This window comes from Oenanthe melanoleuca, chromosome Z (assembly GCF_029582105.1).
Source record: "Oenanthe melanoleuca isolate GR-GAL-2019-014 chromosome Z, OMel1.0, whole genome shotgun sequence".
Classification (NCBI taxonomy): domain Eukaryota; kingdom Metazoa; phylum Chordata; class Aves; order Passeriformes; family Muscicapidae; genus Oenanthe; species Oenanthe melanoleuca.
In genome coordinates, this window is record NC_079362.1 from 32,730,082 (window position 1) to 32,754,658 (window position 24,577).

At 36.4% G+C, this 24,577-nt stretch overlaps 1 protein-coding gene across 6 annotated transcripts; it reads right to left on the bottom strand.

The window, feature by feature from the left end:
* Window positions 1-457: 457 nt before the first annotated feature.
* On the bottom strand, window positions 458-24,559 carry RNF170 (ring finger protein 170). 6 transcript variants are annotated; one of them, XM_056514633.1, is made up of 8 exons: window positions 24,488-24,559; window positions 21,881-21,937; window positions 15,008-15,151; window positions 10,238-10,313; window positions 8,804-8,912; window positions 7,724-7,797; window positions 5,767-5,871; window positions 458-4,064 (listed from the first exon to the last, which is right to left on the bottom strand). In XM_056514633.1, the coding sequence occupies exons 3-8, from the start codon at window positions 15,142-15,144 to the stop codon at window positions 3,795-3,797; spliced, it is 771 nt and encodes a 256-aa protein (XP_056370608.1). In that variant the 5' UTR covers window positions 15,145-15,151; window positions 21,881-21,937; window positions 24,488-24,559; the 3' UTR covers window positions 458-3,794. The 6 variants fall into 6 exon arrangements, with proteins under 6 accessions (XP_056370608.1, XP_056370606.1, XP_056370607.1 ...); XM_056514631.1 differs by having other exon boundaries at window positions 8,804-8,915; XM_056514632.1 differs by lacking the exon at window positions 24,488-24,559 and adding an exon at window positions 24,340-24,476 and having other exon boundaries at window positions 8,804-8,915.
* Window positions 24,560-24,577: the final 18 nt, after the last annotated feature.

The window sequence follows — 24,577 nt, forward strand, 5'->3', positions numbered from 1 at the left end:
AACGCAGAGATTTATTGATGAAAGGTATTCCAACCAAGCCCACGTGTGTGGGCACCCCCAGCACATCCCAGCTGGATTATGCTGGAACTAGGACTGATGATCTCTCCCTCTGTCCTTGTTTTTCTCTCTCCTCTTTAACTTATTTCTGTTTTTCTCTCTCCCCTTTCACCCCACCCCTCTGTTCAAAACCCACTGCTGTGTGTTCATAGAGGAGATCAGGTCCTAACTTATACCAAATTCCATACCAAGTACATAATTTACTAACAGAACCTTGTGAGTTTTTGTGGACCCTCTGATTTTTGTCATTCCTTTTGACCATGAGCACCTACAAATCTTGAGCACTCTCTTCCTCTCAAGGGTCGGCCACACTTACAACTTTAATGCATGGAAGTAGAAAAAGAGGAAATAAAACAATATTGCATCCAGATAGTCAATAAAATAAGATAATTCAAGAGAATCTCTTTAACAGCAATTTATTATCATTAAAAGTAACAACAAGTAGTTTTAAATTCTTTTGTCTTAAAAATCTAGTGTAACATACTGCTACAGTTCTATGAAACTTACGGCAAAATTGTATCCCCAAACCACACCGTTCTGTCTGATCCTCACAGACATAAATGGTGTGGCACACAAACAGCACAGAAATGGATCGCTCTATACAGCGACGATCATTAGGCCTCAAGATGCTACAAGTTATTTTGCAAGAGCTATTAAGTATAATTTTTGTTTTCCTCTTTGTTAATATTGCTAGAACAATCAAATATTTCACATAGCTTCTGGTGCCCATGTGATCTTTTAAGAATTGTGTTTTATCCCCATGACATCTTCCTGCCATAGTTTTCCTTTTTTAAATTTTTCTCCCTTAGTGACAAGCCTGCCCCATCTCAGGAGACAAAACCACAGAAATATTTCAGTTACTCTGCACACAGCACCACGTATTTCCTCTACATTCTGAAGCCAGTGCTCAGCCCTAACCCTTACCCCTCACACTGCTGCCAGAACAACTTGGCAGCACACAGTTCAGGAATACTACACGCTCATATTTTATTCTCCAGCTTCTTGGGAGTTCTAGAGCTTAGTTTAAGCTTAAAATAAGTACCCAAGACAGCTAACTTATAGCTATTTCAGATTTGTGGAATGGAGCAGTGGCCAGATGTTGCAGGACAGATGCATCTCTGCATTACACAAAAAAGCCTGAACAAGTCATAATACTGTTTATCATTAGCTTGCATGACCAAAAAAGAATGTCCAAAAGTAAGCACACATATCACTGAAAAGAACAGTCCTAATTCTGTCAAGCATTTAATGTGTTGAATTTATGATTACAGTGTTACTCAGTACTTAAAAGTAAGCAGATGCATCTGAGTGAAACCCTTCTGGCTATCAGAAATGTACTGAAGAAAAAGAACATGGGTAAACTTCATATAGTCTCTCAGATGTGGTTTGTGTATGATTTCAGATACATAGGATCCTCTTAGATGGGATGGGGAATTTCCACATGAACTTCGAAGTAGCACATGGAATTGGGAAGTTCAAAGAAAACCAGTCAGTAAGTAGCTTCATGTGCACCTATATACACTCTGGATTTAGAGAGTCATGGGAAAATTAGTATCATAGGATAAAAGTATGGATGAGGTACTAGATCAACAAATTCCATTAACAAACTCCAATTATGCTACAAGAGCAGTTCACACTCTTCTCTAAACAGACCTACAACTTAAACTCCAGGAGAAAAGAGGGTTTTAAATTTACTCAGTCAAAAAAAAAAATAAAAAATTGGGGTTTGCTTTCAGCTAGATTTCTTGGGAAAGAAAACCCTAAAACAACAAAAAATACAGCAAAACTGTGAAATCCTGTCTTACATAACATCCTACACTACTATCTTGCTTTGTAAATACATCTAACAGCTTATGAATATCTCACCCTTATTCAATAATACCTTAAAGAGTTTTAACTGAGGTAGCCACTAAAACATCATCATACATTAGCAATGCCAACACAATGGGAAAAGCTCAACCAAGATGCTCAAACAAAGTTAGTTAGCATTTGCTTCCAAAAATATCATTTTCTCTCTAGCTCTCTTCCTCCCAACCTTGCTTCACTTCCCTTTTCTCTTCTTACCCATCTCTAACAAACAGCAACAAAGAAAAGTTTAGCTTTCCAGTTCATTTGTAAAATGTCCTTGGATTTCTAAAACTAAATTTTCAAATGAAGAATCAATGAATTTAGTTTTAAATGAATGTCATTTAGAACACTGACACTGAAGGAAAATCTGCACCCTCAATGACTGACACCTGAGGTTTCAGTTCTATCCTCTTTCTGCATTAAGTGCTAGAAGCTGTGGAAAGACACCTGCAAGGGGAAAACAGAAGCGGTGAAAAGGTCCCTTTCGTTCCATATATGTAAACAGACAAAGAATCACCTGTTAATTCACTGTCTTTCAAGTACTCCGGAAGTTAAATTGCAATTATGATTCCTCTAGCAAAAAAGTACAATGATCTGTCATATCCTGGACCTTTATAGTGGCAATCATTGCTCAAAATGAAAGCATTTTCAAATTATTTGTATAGCTATGATAGCCTATGCTCAAATTCAACATGAAAAAAAAAATCAGCTCTAAGGATAATTAATACCCTGGTATTTTTGAAAACACTTTCAAGATTTTTTGTGGTCCTTTATCACAGCCTATTTTTCAAGGTAATTCAGAATCTCTTCTTTCAACACCTAAATAAAACAACAAACTAACCAAGAAAACTCCAACTGAAAATCAACCCAGTATCTATGTTGTTTAGTACACATATATTTCAGAATGTACATTTGGGTAAACACCTACACTGCACACATACAAGTATATGTACATGTAGTATAAACATCCAGTTCTGACTTCTTTTTTTCAACCACTATTTGGAATTTGAGTGTCCTCTCCAATTGGCCAAATGCATTTACAGAAATGCAAAGCTGCATTTCAGACATACTGCATTGACCCAAAGCAGCACACAACCTCTGCTTCTAAGACATATACATACCAAATAAAAAAGCCTGAAGAGAAAAACCATGCTCTCACTTAAAAAAATAGAGCACTGATGAGTGTGACGTGCATAATACTGATTTCTCAATGTAGAGCAGATACTGTGTGTATATTCCCAAATATAAAAATAAAATGGTACAAATTGCATGCAACTGTACATAGTGCAGTTCAAGCAATACCAAGGTATTATCCTTATTCTTCTGAAGCATGTGGACAACAGCAAAACTGCAGGGTGATAACTGTAATGCAGTCCTTAGGTTTCTTCTTCCACAGAGACAAAGCAAGCTACTTTTATTTCAAAAAACTCTAGCCCACAACAGGAAGATATCAAACAATTTAGCCATGATAACTATACTGTGAAGAATTTCTGAATTTTCTTACACATCTAGATTATACAAACAGGCTTATTGTTTGAAGTACTTTTCTAGAACTCCTTTTTCACAAACCACAACACACCAAAAAGTGTTTCCTGCTTTCATTACACACAGCTGTTCATCAGGTGGAAGTAGATGAAGCAGGTTTATTACAACATTATAAAACTAACCTCATCCTTATGAAGCATATGTAATGCACAAATTAAAGATTCCAGTTAAGCATCACCATATACTAACCCTTTATGTTTGCATAACATAACCAACTAAGAAATTGTTACTACTGAAATCATACAGATGATAAAGCAGGCATCTTGCTATATCATACTTACGTTATAGTTTTCTTTTTACAACATTCCACAACTGACTTTGCTTTTAGGTCACTTTTGTCCATTTCATCTATTTAGACGCTGTGTTACCACTTCTCTGTACATGATAGAGATATATATCAGCAGAAGAAAAATTACAAAGAAATCATCCAAGAACCCCAGAATTCCGAACAGAGCTTCAGGAAGAAAATCCAGAGGTGAAGCCAGGTACAGCAAGGCTCCAATCAAGCAGAGGAATATTCTGATGCGAAACATCCAGAAGAGGCCCCCGACAGAAAACATCTCCCTGAAAGCATGTCGCAATAAAGTGGGGAGATCCATAATTCTTTCCATAATCTATAAAGAAAGAACACAAAAGTTAGTATTTTGCCTTAGCAAATCATCCATGCTAAACTGAAGTTTCTACTACTATGTCTTAGAATCTGTTAGTTTATAGGAATTAAAACAAATCTGGGAAGATTTAATGAGTTTAGTTTTACTGGGTAGAAAGTCAGATTTAGAATGTATGTTTTCAAGAAACAGACAAACTATGTTACTCTACAATGAGAAGCATACACTTAACTCACATCACTAGAAAATATACCTGCATCTATTATGAAGGAAAAGCAATGAATACTAGAGGAAGGAAAAAATGACTGGGAAAGTGAGAAACAGCAAACAGGTTAACTGGAGCGAAATATTGATGAGAATGCAAGAAAACAAGGATTATAAGAGAAAACCTAATGGGTAAAGTAGAATAAGTGCGGAGATTACAGTTTTTCAGAAACATAATACTGCTTCTCCTGGTGTATAACCAGTGATTCACACAAGTTTCCAAAGGATGGATGAAGATTCAAAGTAAACTAAAGAATCTTTAAATGAATCCATTCCTGGCTCCTTTCCATTTTGCTACTATTATTCTGCCAGTTTAGTAAGAGTCAGCTCAATAGAAAATATTTACGTTTTTTGTAGAGACTAGTAGAGAGGGGTAAACTTTAAAACTTTTTTTATCCTGGTTCCCTTTAATGGTACACAGTTTCTACATAGAACTGTTTAACACCATTACAATGAGTTATTGCCATAGCTGAAAGAGTTTTTGAGAAAGAAATTTTGTATGTAGTAACACTGCATATAAATCAAAGACAATTTATCTGGTCCAATTAGGGCTTTAGTGCAGATTTCTGGCATGACCTCAGACAGGTTACTGGGGACTAGACACAGCTCGCAGAGATGTCTAATGGAGCCTGAAAGGTAGTTTAAATCATTTCTGGACAAAACCCATACATTTTGTGGTTCAGAAAAATCCCCCTCCCTCCTCTGTCTCTTTGTACTGCACATTTTTCTTGCTAATGTCTTCTTGCTGTATCGAAATCCCATTACAAATGAAGACAAGCAGGGAGGTTATTAATAGGATGTGTGCGCATTTCACCTTGCAAAACAGGATATGCATACAGGACATGGGCTCACAAGGCTGATTTCCTAAGATTTGTAGAATTTTGACCACCCTTAGATATTTACTGAAAAAAAAAATCTGTGTTTCTTGACTCAACGAGGAGAATAAAGACTATAATATAATCTAGGGTAAATATTTAGAAAACAAGAGAGCATATAGCTGTTTGAGCAGAAAGGCACAGAGTAGAATTTCAGTCTTCTAATCAGTGTAAAGAGATCAATGAAGTGAATATTCTTCCCTGCAGGTCATGTATTTCATTAAGTACTTTTACTGACTAATTATTGATCCTTTCAAATAATGACTCATATCTCAAAACCAACTTAACACTTGAGAAAACTCAAGACTTACTAGATTCTCACAACAAAAAAGCAAGTTTCCACACATTTTCATAAATGACAAATAAATAATTTTGAGGTCTTGGGTTTGATCAAACCATTTCAACACGAATTTCCTAAAGAAAAGTTGCCTAGGCCTTAAGCATCAGGAAGAGAAAATCCATATCCCAGGGGAAAAAAAAAAAAAAAGGGATAAAACAAAACTACAAAAATACTGCTCTCAAACTCTCCTGACATCATTGACTTCCACCCAAATTTACCCAAAACTTACCGATCTGGGCTGTCCTGAGAATCTTCGATTGTAATCATTAACATCTTGAAACACTTGGGCTGCACCCTGCTGATCTTCACCAAAGAGTGGTAAGAACAGTGTTACCTAGGCACAGCAGGGAGATTATGTTACACTGCATAACAGTCATTTTCAGTAGTTAACTACATAGAAAAAACTTTGTTTTAGTTGAATAGTTAATAGGAGAATAAACTGAAAAATATTAGCATTGATACTGCCATTTAATTTTGACTAATTAATTACTTACAGCTCATTACAGAATATTAATTTTTAAAGAGATTGTTAAAAAAGTGCAAAATAACCTTCCTTTCAAGAGAGGCTCATATGATTTTTCTGAACATCTAAATGCTTTATGCTTCATAAAGTGGGACAGATGATTTGGAGAACAAAGTTTATTTACCAAATTAATTTAAATTTGTTTGCTAAATTGAAAATAGCAATCATTTATTTTTCTATACTTAGAATTGCTTTGCATGACAACATACATTCCGCAAAGTTACAGTTTTGCATGTGGATCTTCATACTGAGATAAAATAACAGAAAAGTTATTAACCTTCAGCTCTTTCATAAGGACAGAGAATTTTGCTCTGTTCTTGGGTTAACTTCCATGCAACATAGAGAAATAACATATGTGAATATGACCTTATACATTATCTTTCTGCACAGGAGTTGCTGCAAACTTGAGACTTCTATTTGGAAGCAACATACAGGTATAAAATGCAGATTATCATAGGAAACAGGGAAGGCATAGCACTTGAAAACATTAGTGTCTTCAGAAGCTTCCTCTATATCTGGCGACTACATACAAATCTGTGTGCCAGTCATGTTTAGGAAGGAGAGCATGAGCAAATCTATATTCAGCTTCTGGTCCTATCAGAAACCTCTTCATGACTCATGTTCATATATACATCTTTCCCTTTCCCATGTATACACCAGTGTGAGAATGAATACATAACCATGCAAACAGTGCCACCTAATATACCTGTTACTCACAGAAAGGTAAATGAAAAAATATATAAGGAAAGACACTAAAAAAAATCACTTATTTTCCCCTTTTCCACCTTCCCCATCTTTATTATTTGTGTCTTTTTCCTCACTGACTAAACTCTAAACCTACTCCTTCTTCCTCCAGCCACATCTATTTTTCTTTCCTTCAGCTGTCTTACAGTCATTTGTCCTGCTAATACAAACAACGAAAGCAGGATATAATAGAGAGGGCAAGGGCATGAATTATATAATTAATTAGAAATCCCTAGCTCAGTAGTTTGTGCATTGCTAAAATAAAGATGTACTTCTGTTAAAACATACACTATCAGACTCAAGAGATCCTAAGCCTTAATGAGTTGCAGGAACATATTTCAAACTGACAATGTAAGTAAGTTGCGTAGGAAGTAAGTTAATGCTTGCTCTACAAAGATGAAATTAATAATATGTACAATTTAAAAATAGGGTCAAAATAAGAAATTTACATGGATAGGTCTTTTGATAAAGACAGAGGGAAGGGAGAAGCTATTTCTCAGGAACCAGTAGTGTGCTGCTACTGGCAGTCTGCCACAACAGCCAGACCTTTCAGATGCAAGTTCTGGTAAAAGAAGTTAAACAACATCCTGAACAGAAAGCATGAAAGAATCATAGTTAAAATCTCACAATTTTCTGTTTTCATAAACTCTTCACAGCAAAACAGCTGAGTTATCAGCACAATTCACTTATGTTTGAGTTGCAGGAACAATCTGAATTTTTGAGCCATCTGTCGAAGCAAGAAGTTTGGAAAAACTGAATGACCACCATTCCTGTCTCACATATCCCTCTATATTCTGTCAGTTTCTCAGACTTCTTTATCTGCCAGCCTCACTATTGCAGCTCACATGTAAGTGCCTTGTGGCACGCTATCCTAGACAGCCAAACTGACGGGTCCATGATGACTTAAAACATTACCTACCGTCTGTCTGCAGATTGGACAGCGGATGGCACCCAGCCATGAGCCATACCTCCAGTAGGCAATAATGCAGGAACCTGGTGAAGGCAAGGTATGCACATTTAAACTCCTGAGATGAAAAATGCATTGCCTGAAATTTTATGTTACACACCAAGGGAAACAACAGAAAGTATATACAAGCAGTTATGTTAAATCTACATCTGATGTAATTTTGTGTACAGCATTCACTGAAGATACCAAGATAACATGTTCAAATTCAATACTATTAATGAGAAAAATCCTGAATAGGTTCAACTGAATTAGTAATTTTAAGGCATTATTTCCTGAAAAGACAACAAATTTTTAATCATTAAGTGAAGAAACAAATAATTAAATTTTTTACCATTTTAAGATTTAGAAGTCACAAAAATGTCAAGAGATGTAAAATTCATCCTAAAAACTTGGCTTTATCATCATCAGTTTCAACAGATGAACACAAATATAAAAATGTATTTCATCTGTTTTCCAACCTTGCTTGTTTTTTAATTTAAACAGCTAGGCATGGTATACACTATAAAATTCGTAAAACTAGATGAGTGCAGTGAAAGAATCCTACTGGGAACCTGAAGGAGATGAAGCAAAATGTGACATAGGGTTTCTGTATATAAACATAGCCTCAAAAAAAACAATAGAAAACCAAACACTTTAATCAACTGTGGACTTACTCATAATTCTGCAGGACTTCTAAGAAAAAAAATTCTGTGACATAAAGAGTATTTTATTCTTTCTAAACCAGTTTTTTTTAAATGGTACATATCCAAATGTCCTTCAACCTCTTCAGTTTTTTACTAAACCGGAAAGAATTATAATCTTCGTCATTTTAAAATTAACCAGTTTCATTCCTGATAGCATAGAAACAGTGCAGCAAACTCTTAAAGTGACTATTCATAAATATATTTTCTCAATTATTTATAAAAAAAAAATTATTTTGCAGATGCAATGATAAACGCTTAGAGGCAAACAAGGTTTTGAATTAGGATGCCTGAGCTAGTGCCAAAAGTTTGTATTTCTGTTCTAGTTTAATCTTTGACATTTCTTGCTTACCACAGAAGAGATGTCCACAGTTTGTTTCTATAGGAAATGTAGCCTGTTGCAAACAGACTGGACACGACATATCTGTATAGAAGCGATGCCGATCACCAACAGAAGCATCCTGCTGGAACAGCAGGAAAATGCAAAATGTTAGAGATACTATTTTGTATAAGTCTAGTGAGTTCTAAAAAATAATAATAAATTGGTACTCATTCACTATAAGACTAATGATCAAACACAGAACTATGTGAAATCAGAAATATACTTACATGTAAAAATCAAATATACTTAAATGCATTGATTCAATAAGCAAGTTTTTGTGATAGGACCATTATTTTCCCTTAATCTATTAAAGAAGTGTGTGCTTCTTTAACCAGTGAAAGATCACAAAGAAAGAACCTCCTTGGTCCTTCAAACAGAGTCAGGTTAAACTCATGCTGGAGCATGAATAACAAACTCAGACCTATATTGTTACTTCATTATCCTGAGTAGTTCTGTCCAGAGCTAGGTAACTGAACTGTGCTGCTTACCAGCTGCAGCATTTAGTATTTCCAAGCCCAAACACAAATATCAGCTTGAGTATGTCACTATCATGAAACAGTTTTTCTCCCCATTTTGCCATATTTGTCTTCCACATAAATATGCAGTCATTATTTCAAGAAGTATCATGATGAAAGACTGTTTTCAATATTCTCCAGAAGTATGGCCTAGACTCCACCTGTCCAAACTGGATGCAGCCATAGAATCATTGAATGGTCTGAGCTGGAAGGGCCTTTAACGATCATTAAGTTCCAATTGTCCTGCACTAGGAATGGACACCTTTCACCAGACCAGGCTGCTGAGAGCCCCATCCAACTCTGCCTTGAACATTTCCAGGGATGGGGTATCCATAACTTCTCTCTTCATCCATAACAGGGCAGCCTGTTCCAATGCCTCACCACCCTTACAGTAAAGAATTGCTTCCTTACAATCCATCTCAACCTAGCTTCTTTCAGTTTAAAACCACTACTGTCTGTCCTGTGACTAAAGGCTTTGCTCTGTCACTCTGTTGCCTGGCTTTTGTTGCTGTGCCATTGCTCTGGTACACATAGTTTATCAGTCCAAACATCTAAACCTTGTCCTATATCAGCAAACTGTACTCCAGATTTCCTTTCCTTTACCCTTAAATTCCCAGGAATATTCCAGGAAGCACACAGCATAATCTAACATACTCCACCTTGTGGCAAAAACTTATTTGAGAAAAGAACCAACCAAAATGTAGTTTTAATTAGTTAATACATCCACTAAAAAAGGCTACATTATCTCATTACGTGATGGATTTCAAGCATGCCTCTGTACAGTAAGTAAGCTCCCACAACTCTCAAGATCATCTTCTTCCAGAACTCAGAGAAGCCTACAGTACCCCACATCACTGAGCTGAATGATGCCCAACTCTTAGTACAGCACCTGATCAGTTTGAAGCTGCTGACGAAGAGCTCGCACTAGCTCTTGATTTTCTGGATGTATGTTCTGATGTTCATTTCTGTGAAAGGAAATACAAGCAATAAAAAACTCTGTGATCCAACACTGAAAAATAACTCACTGAAACAAATATGAAACTTGAACAAAGGGCAAAAAATCCTTTTTTCCTGTTATGAATGATTTTAAAGGATAATAAGTGATTAAGGAAACAGGAGTTTATTCTAGATCGTAAAGTTACTTTGGATACTTAAAGCTGTACAGAAGCAAGATTTTTCAGAGAATCCACAGTCAACCATTAAATCATGTTAAAATTAGATTTTAATCTGAGAAAAAAATTAAGCCATGAACCTACAAAAAATGAAGTTGCTTAAAAGCTTTTTTTATTAAATACACAGAAATATTTTTCATTTTTGTCTCCACTGCTAGTTTCTTATTTGTTGGTCTACTCATAAATTACTAATTTTTCACTCACTGCCTAGGCCATAAAGTTGAAACCACCTAATTACTTCAATTTTATCTGCTACATGACATTTGCATAAGAAAGGGTAGGCAAACTTACATTTAGAATATTGAATTTATGTAACTATCAGCAGACTGGATATAAAAAGAAACCACTCTTTTAAAATCACTCCTTTTTTAAAAAGGAATGATTCTACAGACAAGCAAACTACAGATTAGATATGCCAAGAAGAATTATTGGGGAGGGACACACTGAAGAAAGAAGGATGGATATATTACAAATTTGAAATTCAAAAGCACAATGGAACAGAATTGAAATAAAAAATGTGCTGACAAGAATCAGAGGTGTTAAGCTACAATAAATATGAGCCAACAGCATATTAAAAATGTGAATTTTTATGCTTTATTAATTAATATGGACTTCAATACATTGGGCTCAGCATTCTTGAGATCTCAGCTGGATTCTGTTCTCCATTTTGGGCTAAATGCATAGAAACACATAGAGAAGTTGGAGGAAGTTCAGAAGATAATAAGAACTACTACCCACATTTTTTAAACATTAGAGAAAGACTTAAGAAATGTATATAAGTATATATAGAAGACTGTTCATGGAGTGAAAAGCGGACCGGGTAAGTATTTCATGCTATAAATATGAGCAATTATTTCCCAGTTATCAAAGGCTTGTGGAAACACATTTCTACTGCATAGTGTACACAGTCAGACAAAATTACCTCAGGTTATTTTGATCCATCCCTGACTAAAAGTTAAATCAAAAAACAGGTTGCAGCATTGCAATATCCTTGCAGGCATATTCATGTAAGTTGATCCTCTGTTAGAGATGAAGGCTGGACTGGCTGAACTTCTAGGACATTTTTTGGTTGAAGTTATATTATATAATTTCCTCAATGGCTCTAGAAGCTTCTGCAATATTGTCTTTCAGTTAATGCTGTCTGTCATACATGTTACATGTATAGAAATATTTTTCGATTTTACTGCTACAAAATTAACATATTTCACATCTTCAGTTTGCCAGAATGTTTGATATATATCGAGGTTCAATTTGACATATACACACAAGTGGAAGGTGTGAATTGTAAGACAGTTTATTCTGATTTCTCCATAAACAACTATCTGCAAATTTGCTACTGAAAGTGTTCATTTATATGACCTTACCCTGGTATCACATACTATGATGAAATCATGAGAGCATTTGCAGAGCCTGCAGAGGTGACAGCATGTACTGTCACTTATGTGTAAGATGGTGAGGTAGCTGGAAACCATGAAATGTTGAGGAAGGGACAGGCAGAGCTCAAGACATAACAAATTCATAACTTCTGTCATGCAATTATTGTGAGAGGATAACTGAAATAAATGAAAACCAATATGGTACCATGTAATTAAAAGCATTATCAAACACAAGCCAGAAAGAAATAAAGTTAGAGGCAAAGGTCTTTTGTTTCCTCATTTCTGAATACTAGCATGCCAAAACTTGAGGAAAAAGATCCCATTATGTGGAAAAGTTGTACCATGTACCACAGAGGGCCCCACCAAACTATTATTATTGGAAGGAAGAAGACTGCCTACTCATGCAGTGTGCAGTCTCACACAAGTAAAGAGAGGAACAGTACTTAAGGGGACTGGTGCATCACTGTGCAGTGACAGACACAGTGAATTTCCAAGGACTAAGATCTCACTTCTGCTGAAAATTGTGACTTGGTCTTATAATCAAACCATATGATGGACAGAAAAATGAGATAAAAAAGATCGAAACCTGTGGACCCATAAACATGGAACAAGTAAGTCATCTAGAACAAATCACTTGTAGGAAATTAAAGGGTCAAGCTTCCTTTAATTTGCTGAATACACTGAATTTTCACAATTTAATATCTGATGTGACAACCTACTCACCAGCTTAAAAGATGATGGAAAAAATCTGACTTCATTTTATCAAAATTTATAACTCAAAAGCATACAGGCTTCACAAAAGTATCATATAGTGCCTGAACTACACATCTGCAACTTGTTGCATATGTTAATTATGGCTTGTAAGTTTCTCCACCAGAAGCATGAATGAAGCCTTGATGTGATGCTTCATTCAGTTCTTTCACCTGGAAACAAGTGCAACTATTAAATCCCTTAATAGCTCTCTCTCTCTGTATTCTGCTTCTGCCCCTTAAAATCTACTGCAACACATACTCCTTGCTCCTCATTTCCCTTTTTATTCAGCTCCTGCAATAAGCTTTCTTTCCTGTATATTCACCCATGACCTGCTCCTATCCAGCTTAAGTATTTCAGTTCTGTTGCTACAGAATCAAGAAAGGCCAAAAAGAAAAGTGGGGTAATGAACACCATATAAGGAACGCAAAGACCACTGTACTGTCTAAGGTAACTGGAGAAGAAAAATAAAATACTCTTTTTCTCCCTCACTTCCCCCTCAGTGCTAAATAAATAAAAAGTAATAATTTTTGTATTATACAGGCTTTCTAGCATACTGTGCAGATTTTGATGGCAACAATACAAAGGGATGAAGAGTGATGCTGAATACAGACAATTTCAAAAAGTACCAGAAGGCTGTGCAGGGACCTAAGAGCATACTCGTAAGACTTTCTATCAGTCATAGAATACAGAACATGCCAAATTGGAAGGGACCCATCAGGATCACTGAGTTCAACTCCTGGCCCTACATGGACACCTCAAGACACATATGCGTGTAAGTATTGCCCAAACACATCTTCAACTCTTGTCAGGCTGAGATTTTCCTGGGGAGCCTGTTCCAATGTTCAACCATCTTCTGGGTGAAAAAATTTTTTCTGATATCTAAACTAAATTTCCTCTGACTCAACTTCATGTGTTTCCTCAAGTCCTGTCACTGGCTATGAATCATACAGTGCAGATCTCCAAAGTCTGGAAGTTCTGTGGTTTTAGTTTCCTTGCCCCTCCAGAAAATAAATGACCAAGGTATGTAACAGGATTCACAAACTTTTTACCTACCTCATTACACTGCAGCCACAATCAATAACTAGCCTTATCTTCCTCCCTAAGTAACGCTTCATAATTGATGCATCATCTCCCTGAACTTAATTCTGACTGAACTCCTGCTACTCTTGCTAGCTGCTGACCCTTGTTCCACTCACTTTTTCTTTAATGTTTCTTACTCGACTTTCTAGGGTTCAAAAATAAAGTGTTACATTTCAAACTAAACACTTAAAATTAAAGTCACAACTGCCAAAAATGTCAATATGAAGGGCAGAGAAATCAGAGCAGATGAAAAAGAGGCATTCTTAAAGCACATTGAGTAACTGAACAGCTTTGGGAAAAAAAAAAGGCAAGGTGAAGTGAACATACTTCTTAAGATTCCATTGATCTCCTGGTTCTGAACAGCAGCATTGCCTTGCAGTCCAATCAAGTTTTTCCACCTATAGTTTATTTTATAGCTTGTTCTCAAGTAACTCTACCTCAGCAATATTTCTCATGTAGACATATCCTCTTCAGTAAGTTCCATGATGCCACAGCGTCATTAAAACTGAGTTCCCTTGGTTTTGAAAATTGTTCTGTGTTCAGAAGTTTACACACATAAAATAAAATAAAATAAAATAAAATAAAATAAAATAAAATAAAATAAAATAAAATAAAATAAAATAAAATAAAATAAAATAAAATAAAATAAAATAAAATAAAATAAAATAAATCGAAATAAGCCAGTCTGAAGCTTAGACCCATTTTCCCAAAACACATAGGCCAAGATATTTGTTAGGATGCAAAGAAAAACTCTGAAATTAAAATAAGCTTTGATAACTTGATCATTAAATTATTGAATTTTGAACCGAACATTTTCCTGTATGGAATGCATATTGAAGTCCAGTGTTTTACAGCATGTTTATTTGAAAAAAAAAAAAAAAAAATCAGTCAGTTTATTTGGATTTGGGTTTTTTATTTGTTTTCTTGGAAGGAGACTGCAGCTAGAACATACACTGGAGGAATATACCATTTTAATCTTGGAGTCGTCTTCAAATCTGTATTTTGTAACCAAATACAACACAGCAGCCACTACTGTGAATTTAACGATTCGCAGTCTTAAGGAATGATGAACACTACTCAGTTTGATTATCTGAAGATAAGGAAGAGTTAAACTCCACTTTTGATTCTAGCTGTGCCAAGCAATTACTTAAACATAGTAAGCAATCAATCACTTCCTTACTGTAACAAAATCACAGTTTTTATGTACTGATGCACAAAGTTGTCAAGGAAATTAGGATTTTTATAAAAAAACAATAATTCCTGTCAACACATTCTCACCTTAAAAGCGTATATACCAGAGCAGCAATGAAAGTGAAACTGAGCACAACTGCCACCAGTACCTGGTCACTTACTCCTTCTATAACTGAATCATTATCTAGCTTCAAACTCTGAACTTCTGCTTGGTGACTGGCCATCACAGCCCTAAAATGCAAAAAAGAAATATATACATATATTAAAACATATGTGCACAGACATTTTAAACACAGCTACAAATAATATGTAAACAGTATAGTCATTGTTGGGAGAAAAGAGTGGTACAAAACAAAGGAATGCATCCATTTTTACCAAACACTGAGTTTGCTATAGAGATCTTATGCAGTAGCAATGAAATCTTAAATGACTGTGTTATGATTTAAAGACTGAAAAAAAAAAAAAAAATAGTCAGATAGTTTACCTGGAAATCTTTTTAAGATAAATTGCACAGGAATAGGTCATTACTGAACTGGCCATATTCTAAGGAGAGTTTACTGAACAAAACATTCTAATGACTCTTATCAAGATCACTATCAAGAATTTTAGCTATCGCATACCACATCATTGCCGGTAGGCTAAGCCAACACAGAAACTTAACTTTCACCACTCATATGAAGGAAGTAACAAGGAATTTTTGTTTTAGTTTTAAATGCTCATTTGGATAGACAGGATGCATTTTAAACTTCTTTAGAGTTTTCTGTGCATTCTGTTTTCTGTTTTCCTTTAGCTGGAAATGTGGAAAATTTGAAAGAAAAATAGTATCAGGATTCCCTAATTAGACCACTTGTTTTATGTTGGTTTCACATTTTTAGCTATCAGTGACAAAGGCTAACATTTTATTAACCTACAGTACTAATCTACAGCTAGAGACATGCAACATAAAATAGTTTCCAACCCACTGCTGAATCACTGCTGTTGCAATCCGGAAGTGAAATGAACGATGGCTGTGAATATTACGAAATCAGAAGGGTGAAACTAACTCTGTCAAATGGCATGAAAAGTCTTACTGAAGCTCTGTCCACACACAATTGAAGTATTTTCCATGAAGCTGAAATAAAATCCCAGTATTGGATTCTGAAGGCAGGTAAGACTGGTATCTTTTTCTGTGTTTCCTGGTCCAGCTTGCAAGCCAAATCAGGGTTTCACTACACCTCATAGGCTCAATGTGTCATTTTTATTTAAACCTTGCTGTCTAGCAAGTATCACCAAACACCCTCTGGTCCTGAATTAATTGCAAAACTGAAATGAAACACAAGTCATCAGGATTTTAATGGATACCTATAATGACTACCCTGGCAAGATTTCAACATGTCAGTCTATTGCTAATAAAAAAGCATCACCTTTTTCCTAAGACAGCTACTCTCACCTTCCACATATATTATACTATTTCTAGTATAAGCACTAACTTTTTTCAAACTTCCTTGTATTTGCGGGAGCTGCCTTCTGTAGCAACAATACAAGAGAAGCTGATACATTCTAAGAGTATTGTTAAAAAGTGTAAGTTATATTCTTAAGTACTATAAGAGCAGAGCAAACTCGTGGAGAACAAGGGGAGATTTCATTAATCATTGTCATGTTTTTGGGCATTCACTGTGAAAAGTAAAATGGAATAATGAAGCATATATGAAGTGAAACAATAAACTGAGTTACCACAAGTGTGCCAATCTGAATTGAGACTATTATTTCTGTAACTATAGTAATTTTTTTTGCTAATTACACCTTTTAACAAGCAACTCTGTCACAGTATTTAGAAAGAGTAACTTCTTTCAAAGGTGGAACACCAGTGACTCATAAACAGGCATGTCTAAAGTAGGTCAATGTTTACACACGTTTTACATATACTAATGAATAAAATACCATATCTTTGTGAAAAGCCCTACATAGGAACATGGGCCTATACAAGGAGTTAGAGCATTTCTCTGCATAGCTAGTTACAAAATTACCTTCCTATAGCTAAAGTCAAGAGGTTATGATGTTGTGAAATTCTTCTGAGCAGTGGTTCCCTGGTGCTGAGGATCTGGACTGGTAGGTGTGCTGTGATGCCTCCCTAAGCTCAACCTGCCTGTATACTTAATTTCTTTGCATATCCAGTCCTGAAGAAGCTTCTCTTTCTTACACTGTACCATTCTGAGACAATTATTTTCCAGAACTGTGCATGCTGATATCTTCAATTTGTATGTTTTTCCTCCTTAAGTATCATTATCAGTCAACTAATTTTTACTCTGTCCCTCTGGTTTTTTTCTGGGCTGACCCACTCAGAACAAAACCAGAAGTAATCAGCAAGGAACTGGTATAACTACCTCATTGTTCCACACGAGTTCTGTTAGAATATACCAATCTACCAGCTACATCCCATTATGAATTACAGGGTTTTCTTGTATTTTGTTTTTTTTTCAGAAATACCTATTGTGTCAGATATATATAGATGATTTAACTGTACCTTTGGAAGGCAAGTGTTCCTTACACTAATACCTGAACTTCATCCGTTACTGCTTGCTTGATGCACTTTGAAAACAACACATGAATTATAAATAACACACCAATTTAAATCAGCTTCCCTGAACAGCGTTCAAGACAACTCCAGCTCTTCTGTCCCTGTATGTTCCTTGCAACAGCATTCAAAATTCTTATCTGCCTACCATTAACAGAACTCACTGAATCTGCTTGCCTTCATTTCTGCTCTCTCGCCTTTCTTGAAATACCAAACTAAAGTGCCAAAGTTAGAATCAGAACATCAAAATTAAATACACAGATCCTCACGTTCTCTTCCTTCTCGGACATAATGCCAGTTACTTTGTCTACTTCAGCCCTTCATTTTAAAACATATGACTTTCTCAAGAACCTCTTTGACATAAGCAGTGTCCAAGAGAAATTATTACACAGTCTTTCTCTCCATATAAACACCCTGAGATACTCTGTCTTCACTCATATAACCATACTGCAAAGACTATATAGAGGGCAGTGGAATCTCTGCTCCAGTCTCACTCTCAGCTGCTTCTATCACTGAATTCTAGAGAAGACAAACTATCAATGCTTAATGCTCATGTTGTTCATATTTTAATTTACTTGCTGTTTCTGGACAGCCAACAAGTGCTGCGTATATTTTTCTTATTACTTCCAGCACTTTTTCTGAATAAAATCATTGCACAGGAAAGCTGACAAGACTTTTGTAGACTAGGTACTACAAACAGAAGGTATCTCTTCAAAAGAACCATTACATACTTTCTCTGAATTTATGCCTCAGTAACAATTTCCTCCTTCTATCTCTGAGATAGCATGTTAAAAAAGCAATGTATACAATGAAAACTAATAGAAAAAATGTCCGAAGGAGGAAGGAATTTTGTGATTTCAAGGCTATCTTGAATGTTCTCAAACAAAATACCCAGAATTGGAGGCTGGCAGTTCATGTTTCTTCAAGTGCAACCACAACAGCTAAAGAGTGATCTGCAGTGGTTTGAATGTATGATAGGCTAGGTAACTAAAAATAGCTTCTAAGAAATCTCACCTCACAGTGCATGTGTTTAGTAAGTGTTGTTCTTTCAGCTGGTGCAACTAAGAAGCAAGCTGTAGGAGATTTACTCTTAGATCGTATAATGAAGACTCATTACATGGCAGAGACAGCCAGTCTTAATAAAGACCAAGTGTGTGCCAGAGAAAACTTCCAGAACCAGAATTTATCACATATATCCAATCATTCCTAAAATAGTCATCGTTAATAATTTGATGCAATTCAAGAGCAAGTTAGTATAGTTCATACTAAATTCCATCCATTGATCCATTACATTTTCCCAGTTATGAAAAAATAACAACATTTCATCAAATTTTTCCTCATATTACTATTTTCAGATCTGGGTTCTACATCACAGGCTTTTCAGACATTAAATTACTTGAAAGTTTTACTTTTTTTCTTTTCTGTAGGTTTGTGTTACCTTGTTTCTTTTTTTTTTTTTAATTTTTTTGCTCTGAATCTATTTCTTAATATAGCAAATTAATTCCTGTCTACACTAGTTCTGAGGAAAGTACCAACTGCATAAGATTACTTCAGGGGGGAAAAAAGGCAGTAATTGAAAATAGATTAAATTCTGAGAAATTATTTCTGGTTATACTCAATACTTTTTTCAGCCATTTCACATGGATGGCTTTCTTAAATGCAGGCATAACTCCATTCTGTGTTCCAATGACAGGATGAAAACAAAGTAATATCTCATACCAAAACTGGAATTTATTCAGAATGTTAAAAATATCAACCACAAACTTTTATAAACTGACAAAAATGCTGGGCCTTTTTCCTACATTAAAAACAACACCACCAAAGTTAAAGTCCTAAATCACAGATTTCTTTCATCTTATCTTCAGACTACTTGCTTCAAATAAAATAACTCAGGAAAAGGCGAAAAAGACAAGGAGTTACTCCTTCATTCCATTACGGCTAGATAAGTTACAGCTTGACATTGCATCCCAGTAGACTGGGATCAGGTTTATCTCTATGAGGGTTCTTGATGGCTAGAGAGTGTAAACAACCTCAGAATAAATTGTCTACAAAAGGTTTTGCAATAGAAAGGAATGCAATTTACTGTTTGCAAAATAATAGAGTTTTATTTGTAGATTTTTTAGCAATTAATCATCTGTACAGAAAATCATCTTGTTTTTATGAACTTTCCTTAGAGTGATCACTGACAGAAAGTAACACTAACATTTTTTTTACATTTTAGATAAAAATCTACAGATCTTTTAAAAACTATATTTACCCTCTGTGGTTATGTATGAGCAATACGTACAGATTTAAGTAAAAAAATTGAGCTATAATGAGCAATACTGCAAGTACAATATCTTTTATTCTTGGAAATTCATACAGATAACATTTAAGTGTGAGGGAGTGAAGGCATACATCAGTGTAGATGTACTATTTCTTAATTTTTCAGGTCTGAAAAGTATTATTAGGACTTTCAATGTTCAACATAAAGCACAGCTACAACAATACCCTATGCCATGACTCATAACGACATGAAAAACAATCTAGTCTCTACTGTGATATGTTAAACAGCTATCCAAAGTCAGAATTTTCCCCATAGTTTTCTCAAGTATTTGAACTTTTCTGAATTTATCAGGGAAATGCCATATGATAATACACTCTCAAAACCAAGAGATTTTTAGGACCCACTACCAAAGGAATGTGCAAGCACAGTAAAAAAGAAGTAAGAGGCTCTCTTAATGTCTGAGAAGTAAACAGTAAGAAACAAGTTATTAACCTTACTGTATTGACTTTGTGAGCATGGTGCAATTTGCTCAACAAATTTAAAGGTAATTTGGATAACAATGTGCCCTTTATGGGATGAGCTGGGAGTGAACTGGATGAGAAAAATGGAGTTTTGGGATTTCATTTATTTCAGTTTTGTTTTGCGTGTTTTCCTGTTGATGCATATTGGCAGCCACCATCAGATCTTGAAAAAAGTTATAAAGTTAAGAGAGTGATGGCGAGCTAGTGTGCAAGCCAGAACACACAATTCCTTCTGCCAGCTGACTTTTATCTGCAAAGCACCCCTGGCCTTTGAAAAAAATGTTTAATTTGTAGAGATTGCTTTCCAGGATAAGCTAATTCATATCCAACTAGTCAAATACCATAGCTCACGCTTTTCTAACAACAAAAAGGCTTTAATCCCTCAAAATTTTCTTCCACATAGAGAAACAAACAAAAAAATGGTTTCATCTGTATCAGAAAGTTCCTATAAGATTGGCCTGTTTTCCATAATATAAACCAACTTTTAAGAATTTAAACATACTGAAACAGAGCATATTTATTCTGTAATACACCCCCTGAACATATATTAGCTTATACTGAAATTACTATGGGCATAAATCTAGCATACTTCATTTAAGAGAAAAACAGGCAAAACTTCCCAAAATAAAGTCAAACTCTTATATGTAGGGCAAAAATTGAGACCTGTCTCATCAGAAGCCATCTAATTACTTCCTATTTCAGGGTAGTAGCAGGTCATGGCCCCTCTCCATGGTTGACAATGGGACTTTGTGAATGGATTTGACTCAGCAAAATGGATCCTATAGGTATTTATGCTTTCTTTCTTTAAGTGTCCAAAGATATGCCCAGACTACATTCAGAAACAATTAACAACCGCAGGCATGAACTGCACATGATGAACAGTGAAAGTGTTGAATACTCTATGAGTTTACTAGTCTAAATCCTAATTTAGCTAAATCCTAAGGTGATATGTTTTATTCAGGTTCCGTAGTGTACTAAAGTTGGACTTAAAAGAAGCAGTGTAGGCAAATATAACATTATAAAATAGAAATAAAAATAATTGAAATGGTTGATGTTTTTTCCTAGAAAAAGTGTTTCTGAGGAAACTCAATTTATTAGCTTTTCATTTTTGTGAGCACAGTCTTACTTGAATAAAGAACCACACAACAATGTCTAGTACTAAGTACCTCCCTAAATTATAAAAATGAGTAGGATTAAATCCAAAGGGCACATTTACTAACAGATTTTTTAAAAAAATCTAATACAACAACATATAAATTGGTGAGATACATTCTGTGACAAGCTGTTAAAACTGACTTGGGATTATCTTACTAGAACTTCATGCAGTCTGTTAATGCATCATTATTATGAGTTTGCATCAACTTTGGGTTTACAAATCAGTTCAGCTGGTACAAGAAATACAGTCAAACTAAGCTGTATAATAACCAGTTATATGCTCACTATAAACCACATTTGCTTTCAGGACTGTGCTGACTACATTTAAGTGTATGCATACTCTTAGCAAAAGAGAATGGAAAAGGCCTGAACAGTCTTACCAATAGAGAGGAGAGGGCAATTTCAGTAGGCAAGTAATGATTTCGATGAGTATATCTTATGAACTAACCAACTGAGGCACTTGCCTGATAAAGCAGGTTTCTGCAAGGTCTGAGGTCAGCAGTCTCTGAGGCACATTTTTCCTACAGAGGAAAAGAAAAAAACAAGAAGAAAGAAAGCAGATATTCTACTTTTTCTGATGGAATCACGCTTTGCAAGTTGAAATAATGCAGCTGCAAACAACAGGTGCAAGGCTGTGAGGGAAAATAACCCAAAATTAATATACCATTCTACCAGGAAAAGAAAACATATACAATAATTTTTCTCCTGAGCTCAAAACCATGTGAATGGCTTGAAGCAAAAAGATAAATTCAATGGCCTGTTTAGCATTACTATTCTGAGTATCTGCCTGGGTGATATGACTTGTGTTAAATAATTCCCAACAAAGTCTTCCACTATTTCACAAGGCCAAAACATACTGAAAGGGAGAGAGTTCTAAACAAACTGAATTCATATGCAAATAAGAGCATGAGAAAGAGCCTGCTAATGCCTTCAGCTTGGATAAATGACTTTCCTGGTCAGACAGGAAGAAAAAGAAAATATTGTCACTTTGTTATAATAATCTTTACTGGAATATGGTAATACTTTGGCTAAGCATTAGGAGACTTCAGATCTCTCTTAGGAAAAGTGCCCAAGAATTCCTCACTGTAGAAAGCGCTACTTTCATATACAACCTCATATCTAAAATAGACAGCAAGGCAAAAAAGCATTACAACATTTGCTTGTGTCAACAAAATACAAGCTACACCTCATGGCAGCAGGCAAAGCAGAGTGGGAAATGAGACATAGAGGAAGATATGACAGAAAACCTTATACAATGCAATGTACATGTGAAAGCATTGCTTGTCAAACATACCAATCATGTTGCCTAAAACTTGGAACAAGAAGTTGCTAGTTGTGTAGTAAGACAAAATTAATTCTGAAACTGAAAGTTATCTTCAAATGAAGAGTTGATCTATAACTTATCCAGCAGATTTTACAATGAGATCATTGTGAAAGCACTTTCCTGGGAAAACCTGAAAATTTTCATAGCTTCTACAATACTCTCCAGTTCAAAAGAAGCTGACATATAGGGAGCACTCAGACTTTGTCCATGCTGCTGATTTATAAAATGGAAAAACTCTGAGAAAACAGGGGAAAATAGTGACAGTTTCTGCATCTGTGGCCCTTTCTGTTTATATAACCTTCCACTGTTATCAGTGCCCTGTGCTTGCTACTCCATGTTGTTGCATGTCAGGCCCGTTGTTAACTGATAGGGAATTGCAGAACTTATCATGATGCCACACCCTCTCATCACAAACTTCAAATAGTCCAAAATCCAACACACTACTGAGAAAGAGTTACTCGAACTCCCCAGGTGACCCGACTGCAGCATGAGAGCTCCTCTGGCTGGGGCACAGCAAGGATGCAGGAGCACTCTGGCCACAGACAGACTTGTCTTTGAGATAAAAAATTAACTGAATCACCTGAAGAATCACACAGAACCAATGAGGCTGGAAAAGACCACCGAGATCACCAAGTCCAATCCAAGACTGTCAAGCACACCATGACACCAAGTGTCATGTCCAGTCTTTCCCTGAACACTCATTGTTCACTCCAGCCATTGTCACTCCATCACCTTCCAGGGCAGCCCATTCCAATACCTAATTACCCTTCTTCCCAGTCACCACTTGCAGCTAGTGTCAAGCAAGTAATTTATAGAATCATAGAATGTTGAGAGATTGGAAAGAACCTTAAAGATCATCCAGTCCCAACATCCCCATGCTATGGACAGGGACAGGACCTCTCACTAGACCAGGTTGCTCAAGTCTTATCCAAACTGGTTTTGAACAGTGCCAGGGTTGGGGCATTCACAACCTCCTTGGACAACTTGTTCCAGTATCTCAACACCCCTGACATTAAAAAATTTCCTTCCTGCTATTTCCCTTCTTTGAAGTTTGAACCTATTACTCCTTGTCACTACAGTTCCTAAGGAAGAGTCTCTCTCTGGCTTCCCTGCAGACCCCCTTCAGATGCTGGTAGGTTGCCTGTTCATTAAATTTACTACAGCAGAGCTTTGTTGAAAGGAAGCTAACATCGTTGTCTTCTCCAAAAACAGAGGAAAACGTAGTTAAAGCTGCTACATACACAAGCCAAGCCACACTAGATACTAAGACTATAGTATGTCTGTGGGTGTAGGGTCATTTCCCACTCCAAAAGGAGGAAAACCTTGTAGGGCGGCTCCTTTCACCAACAGAAGAACGTCTGCGAGTGAAAGATCATTTGCTACTCCAAAAAGAGAGAAAAACCTTGTAGAGGCCACTCCATCCAGAAGCCAAGCCACACTACACACCAACCTCGATAAAGTCTGTGGCATAGTTCACCATCCTCACAGACCCATGCTCCAGCCCTGCCGGACACTCTCCCAACCAGCTCCTTCGCGCCAGGACACACAGACACACAGACACACACACGGAGCCGGGTAAGGGCAGCACACCCCTCCCACCCGAGGGCCCGGTGGTGTACGAGGTGCCTCGGCGGGCATGCAACGGAGCGGTTCGCGTCTCCCTCGCCCTCCCCAGCACCCCCCGGCCGGCCGACTGTGAGGGGCGGACAGCCCGGTCCGGTCGGGCCCGCCCGCGCCCCCGCGGTACCTCAGACGCCGCTCGCCGCCGGCCCGCGGCCCCGCCCCGCCGCGTCCCCCCGACGGCGCCGGGTCGCGCCGCGTCCCCGCCCCGCCCCGC

Excerpts from the sequence above, each read along its gene's own strand:
- RNF170 (XM_056514631.1), bottom strand. The coding sequence starts at position 15,144 with ATGGCCAGTCACCAAGCAGAAGTTCAGAGTTTGAAGCTAGATAATGAT. Across the intron at positions 8,916-10,237 it reads AGCAGCTTCAAACTGATCAG|CAGGATGCTTCTGTTGGTGA; the intron begins GTGCTGTACTAA and ends CTGCTGTTCCAG. Across the intron at positions 5,872-7,723 it reads GTCCAATCTGCAGACAGACG|GTAACACTGTTCTTACCACT; the intron begins GTAGGTAATGTT and ends TGCTGTGCCTAG.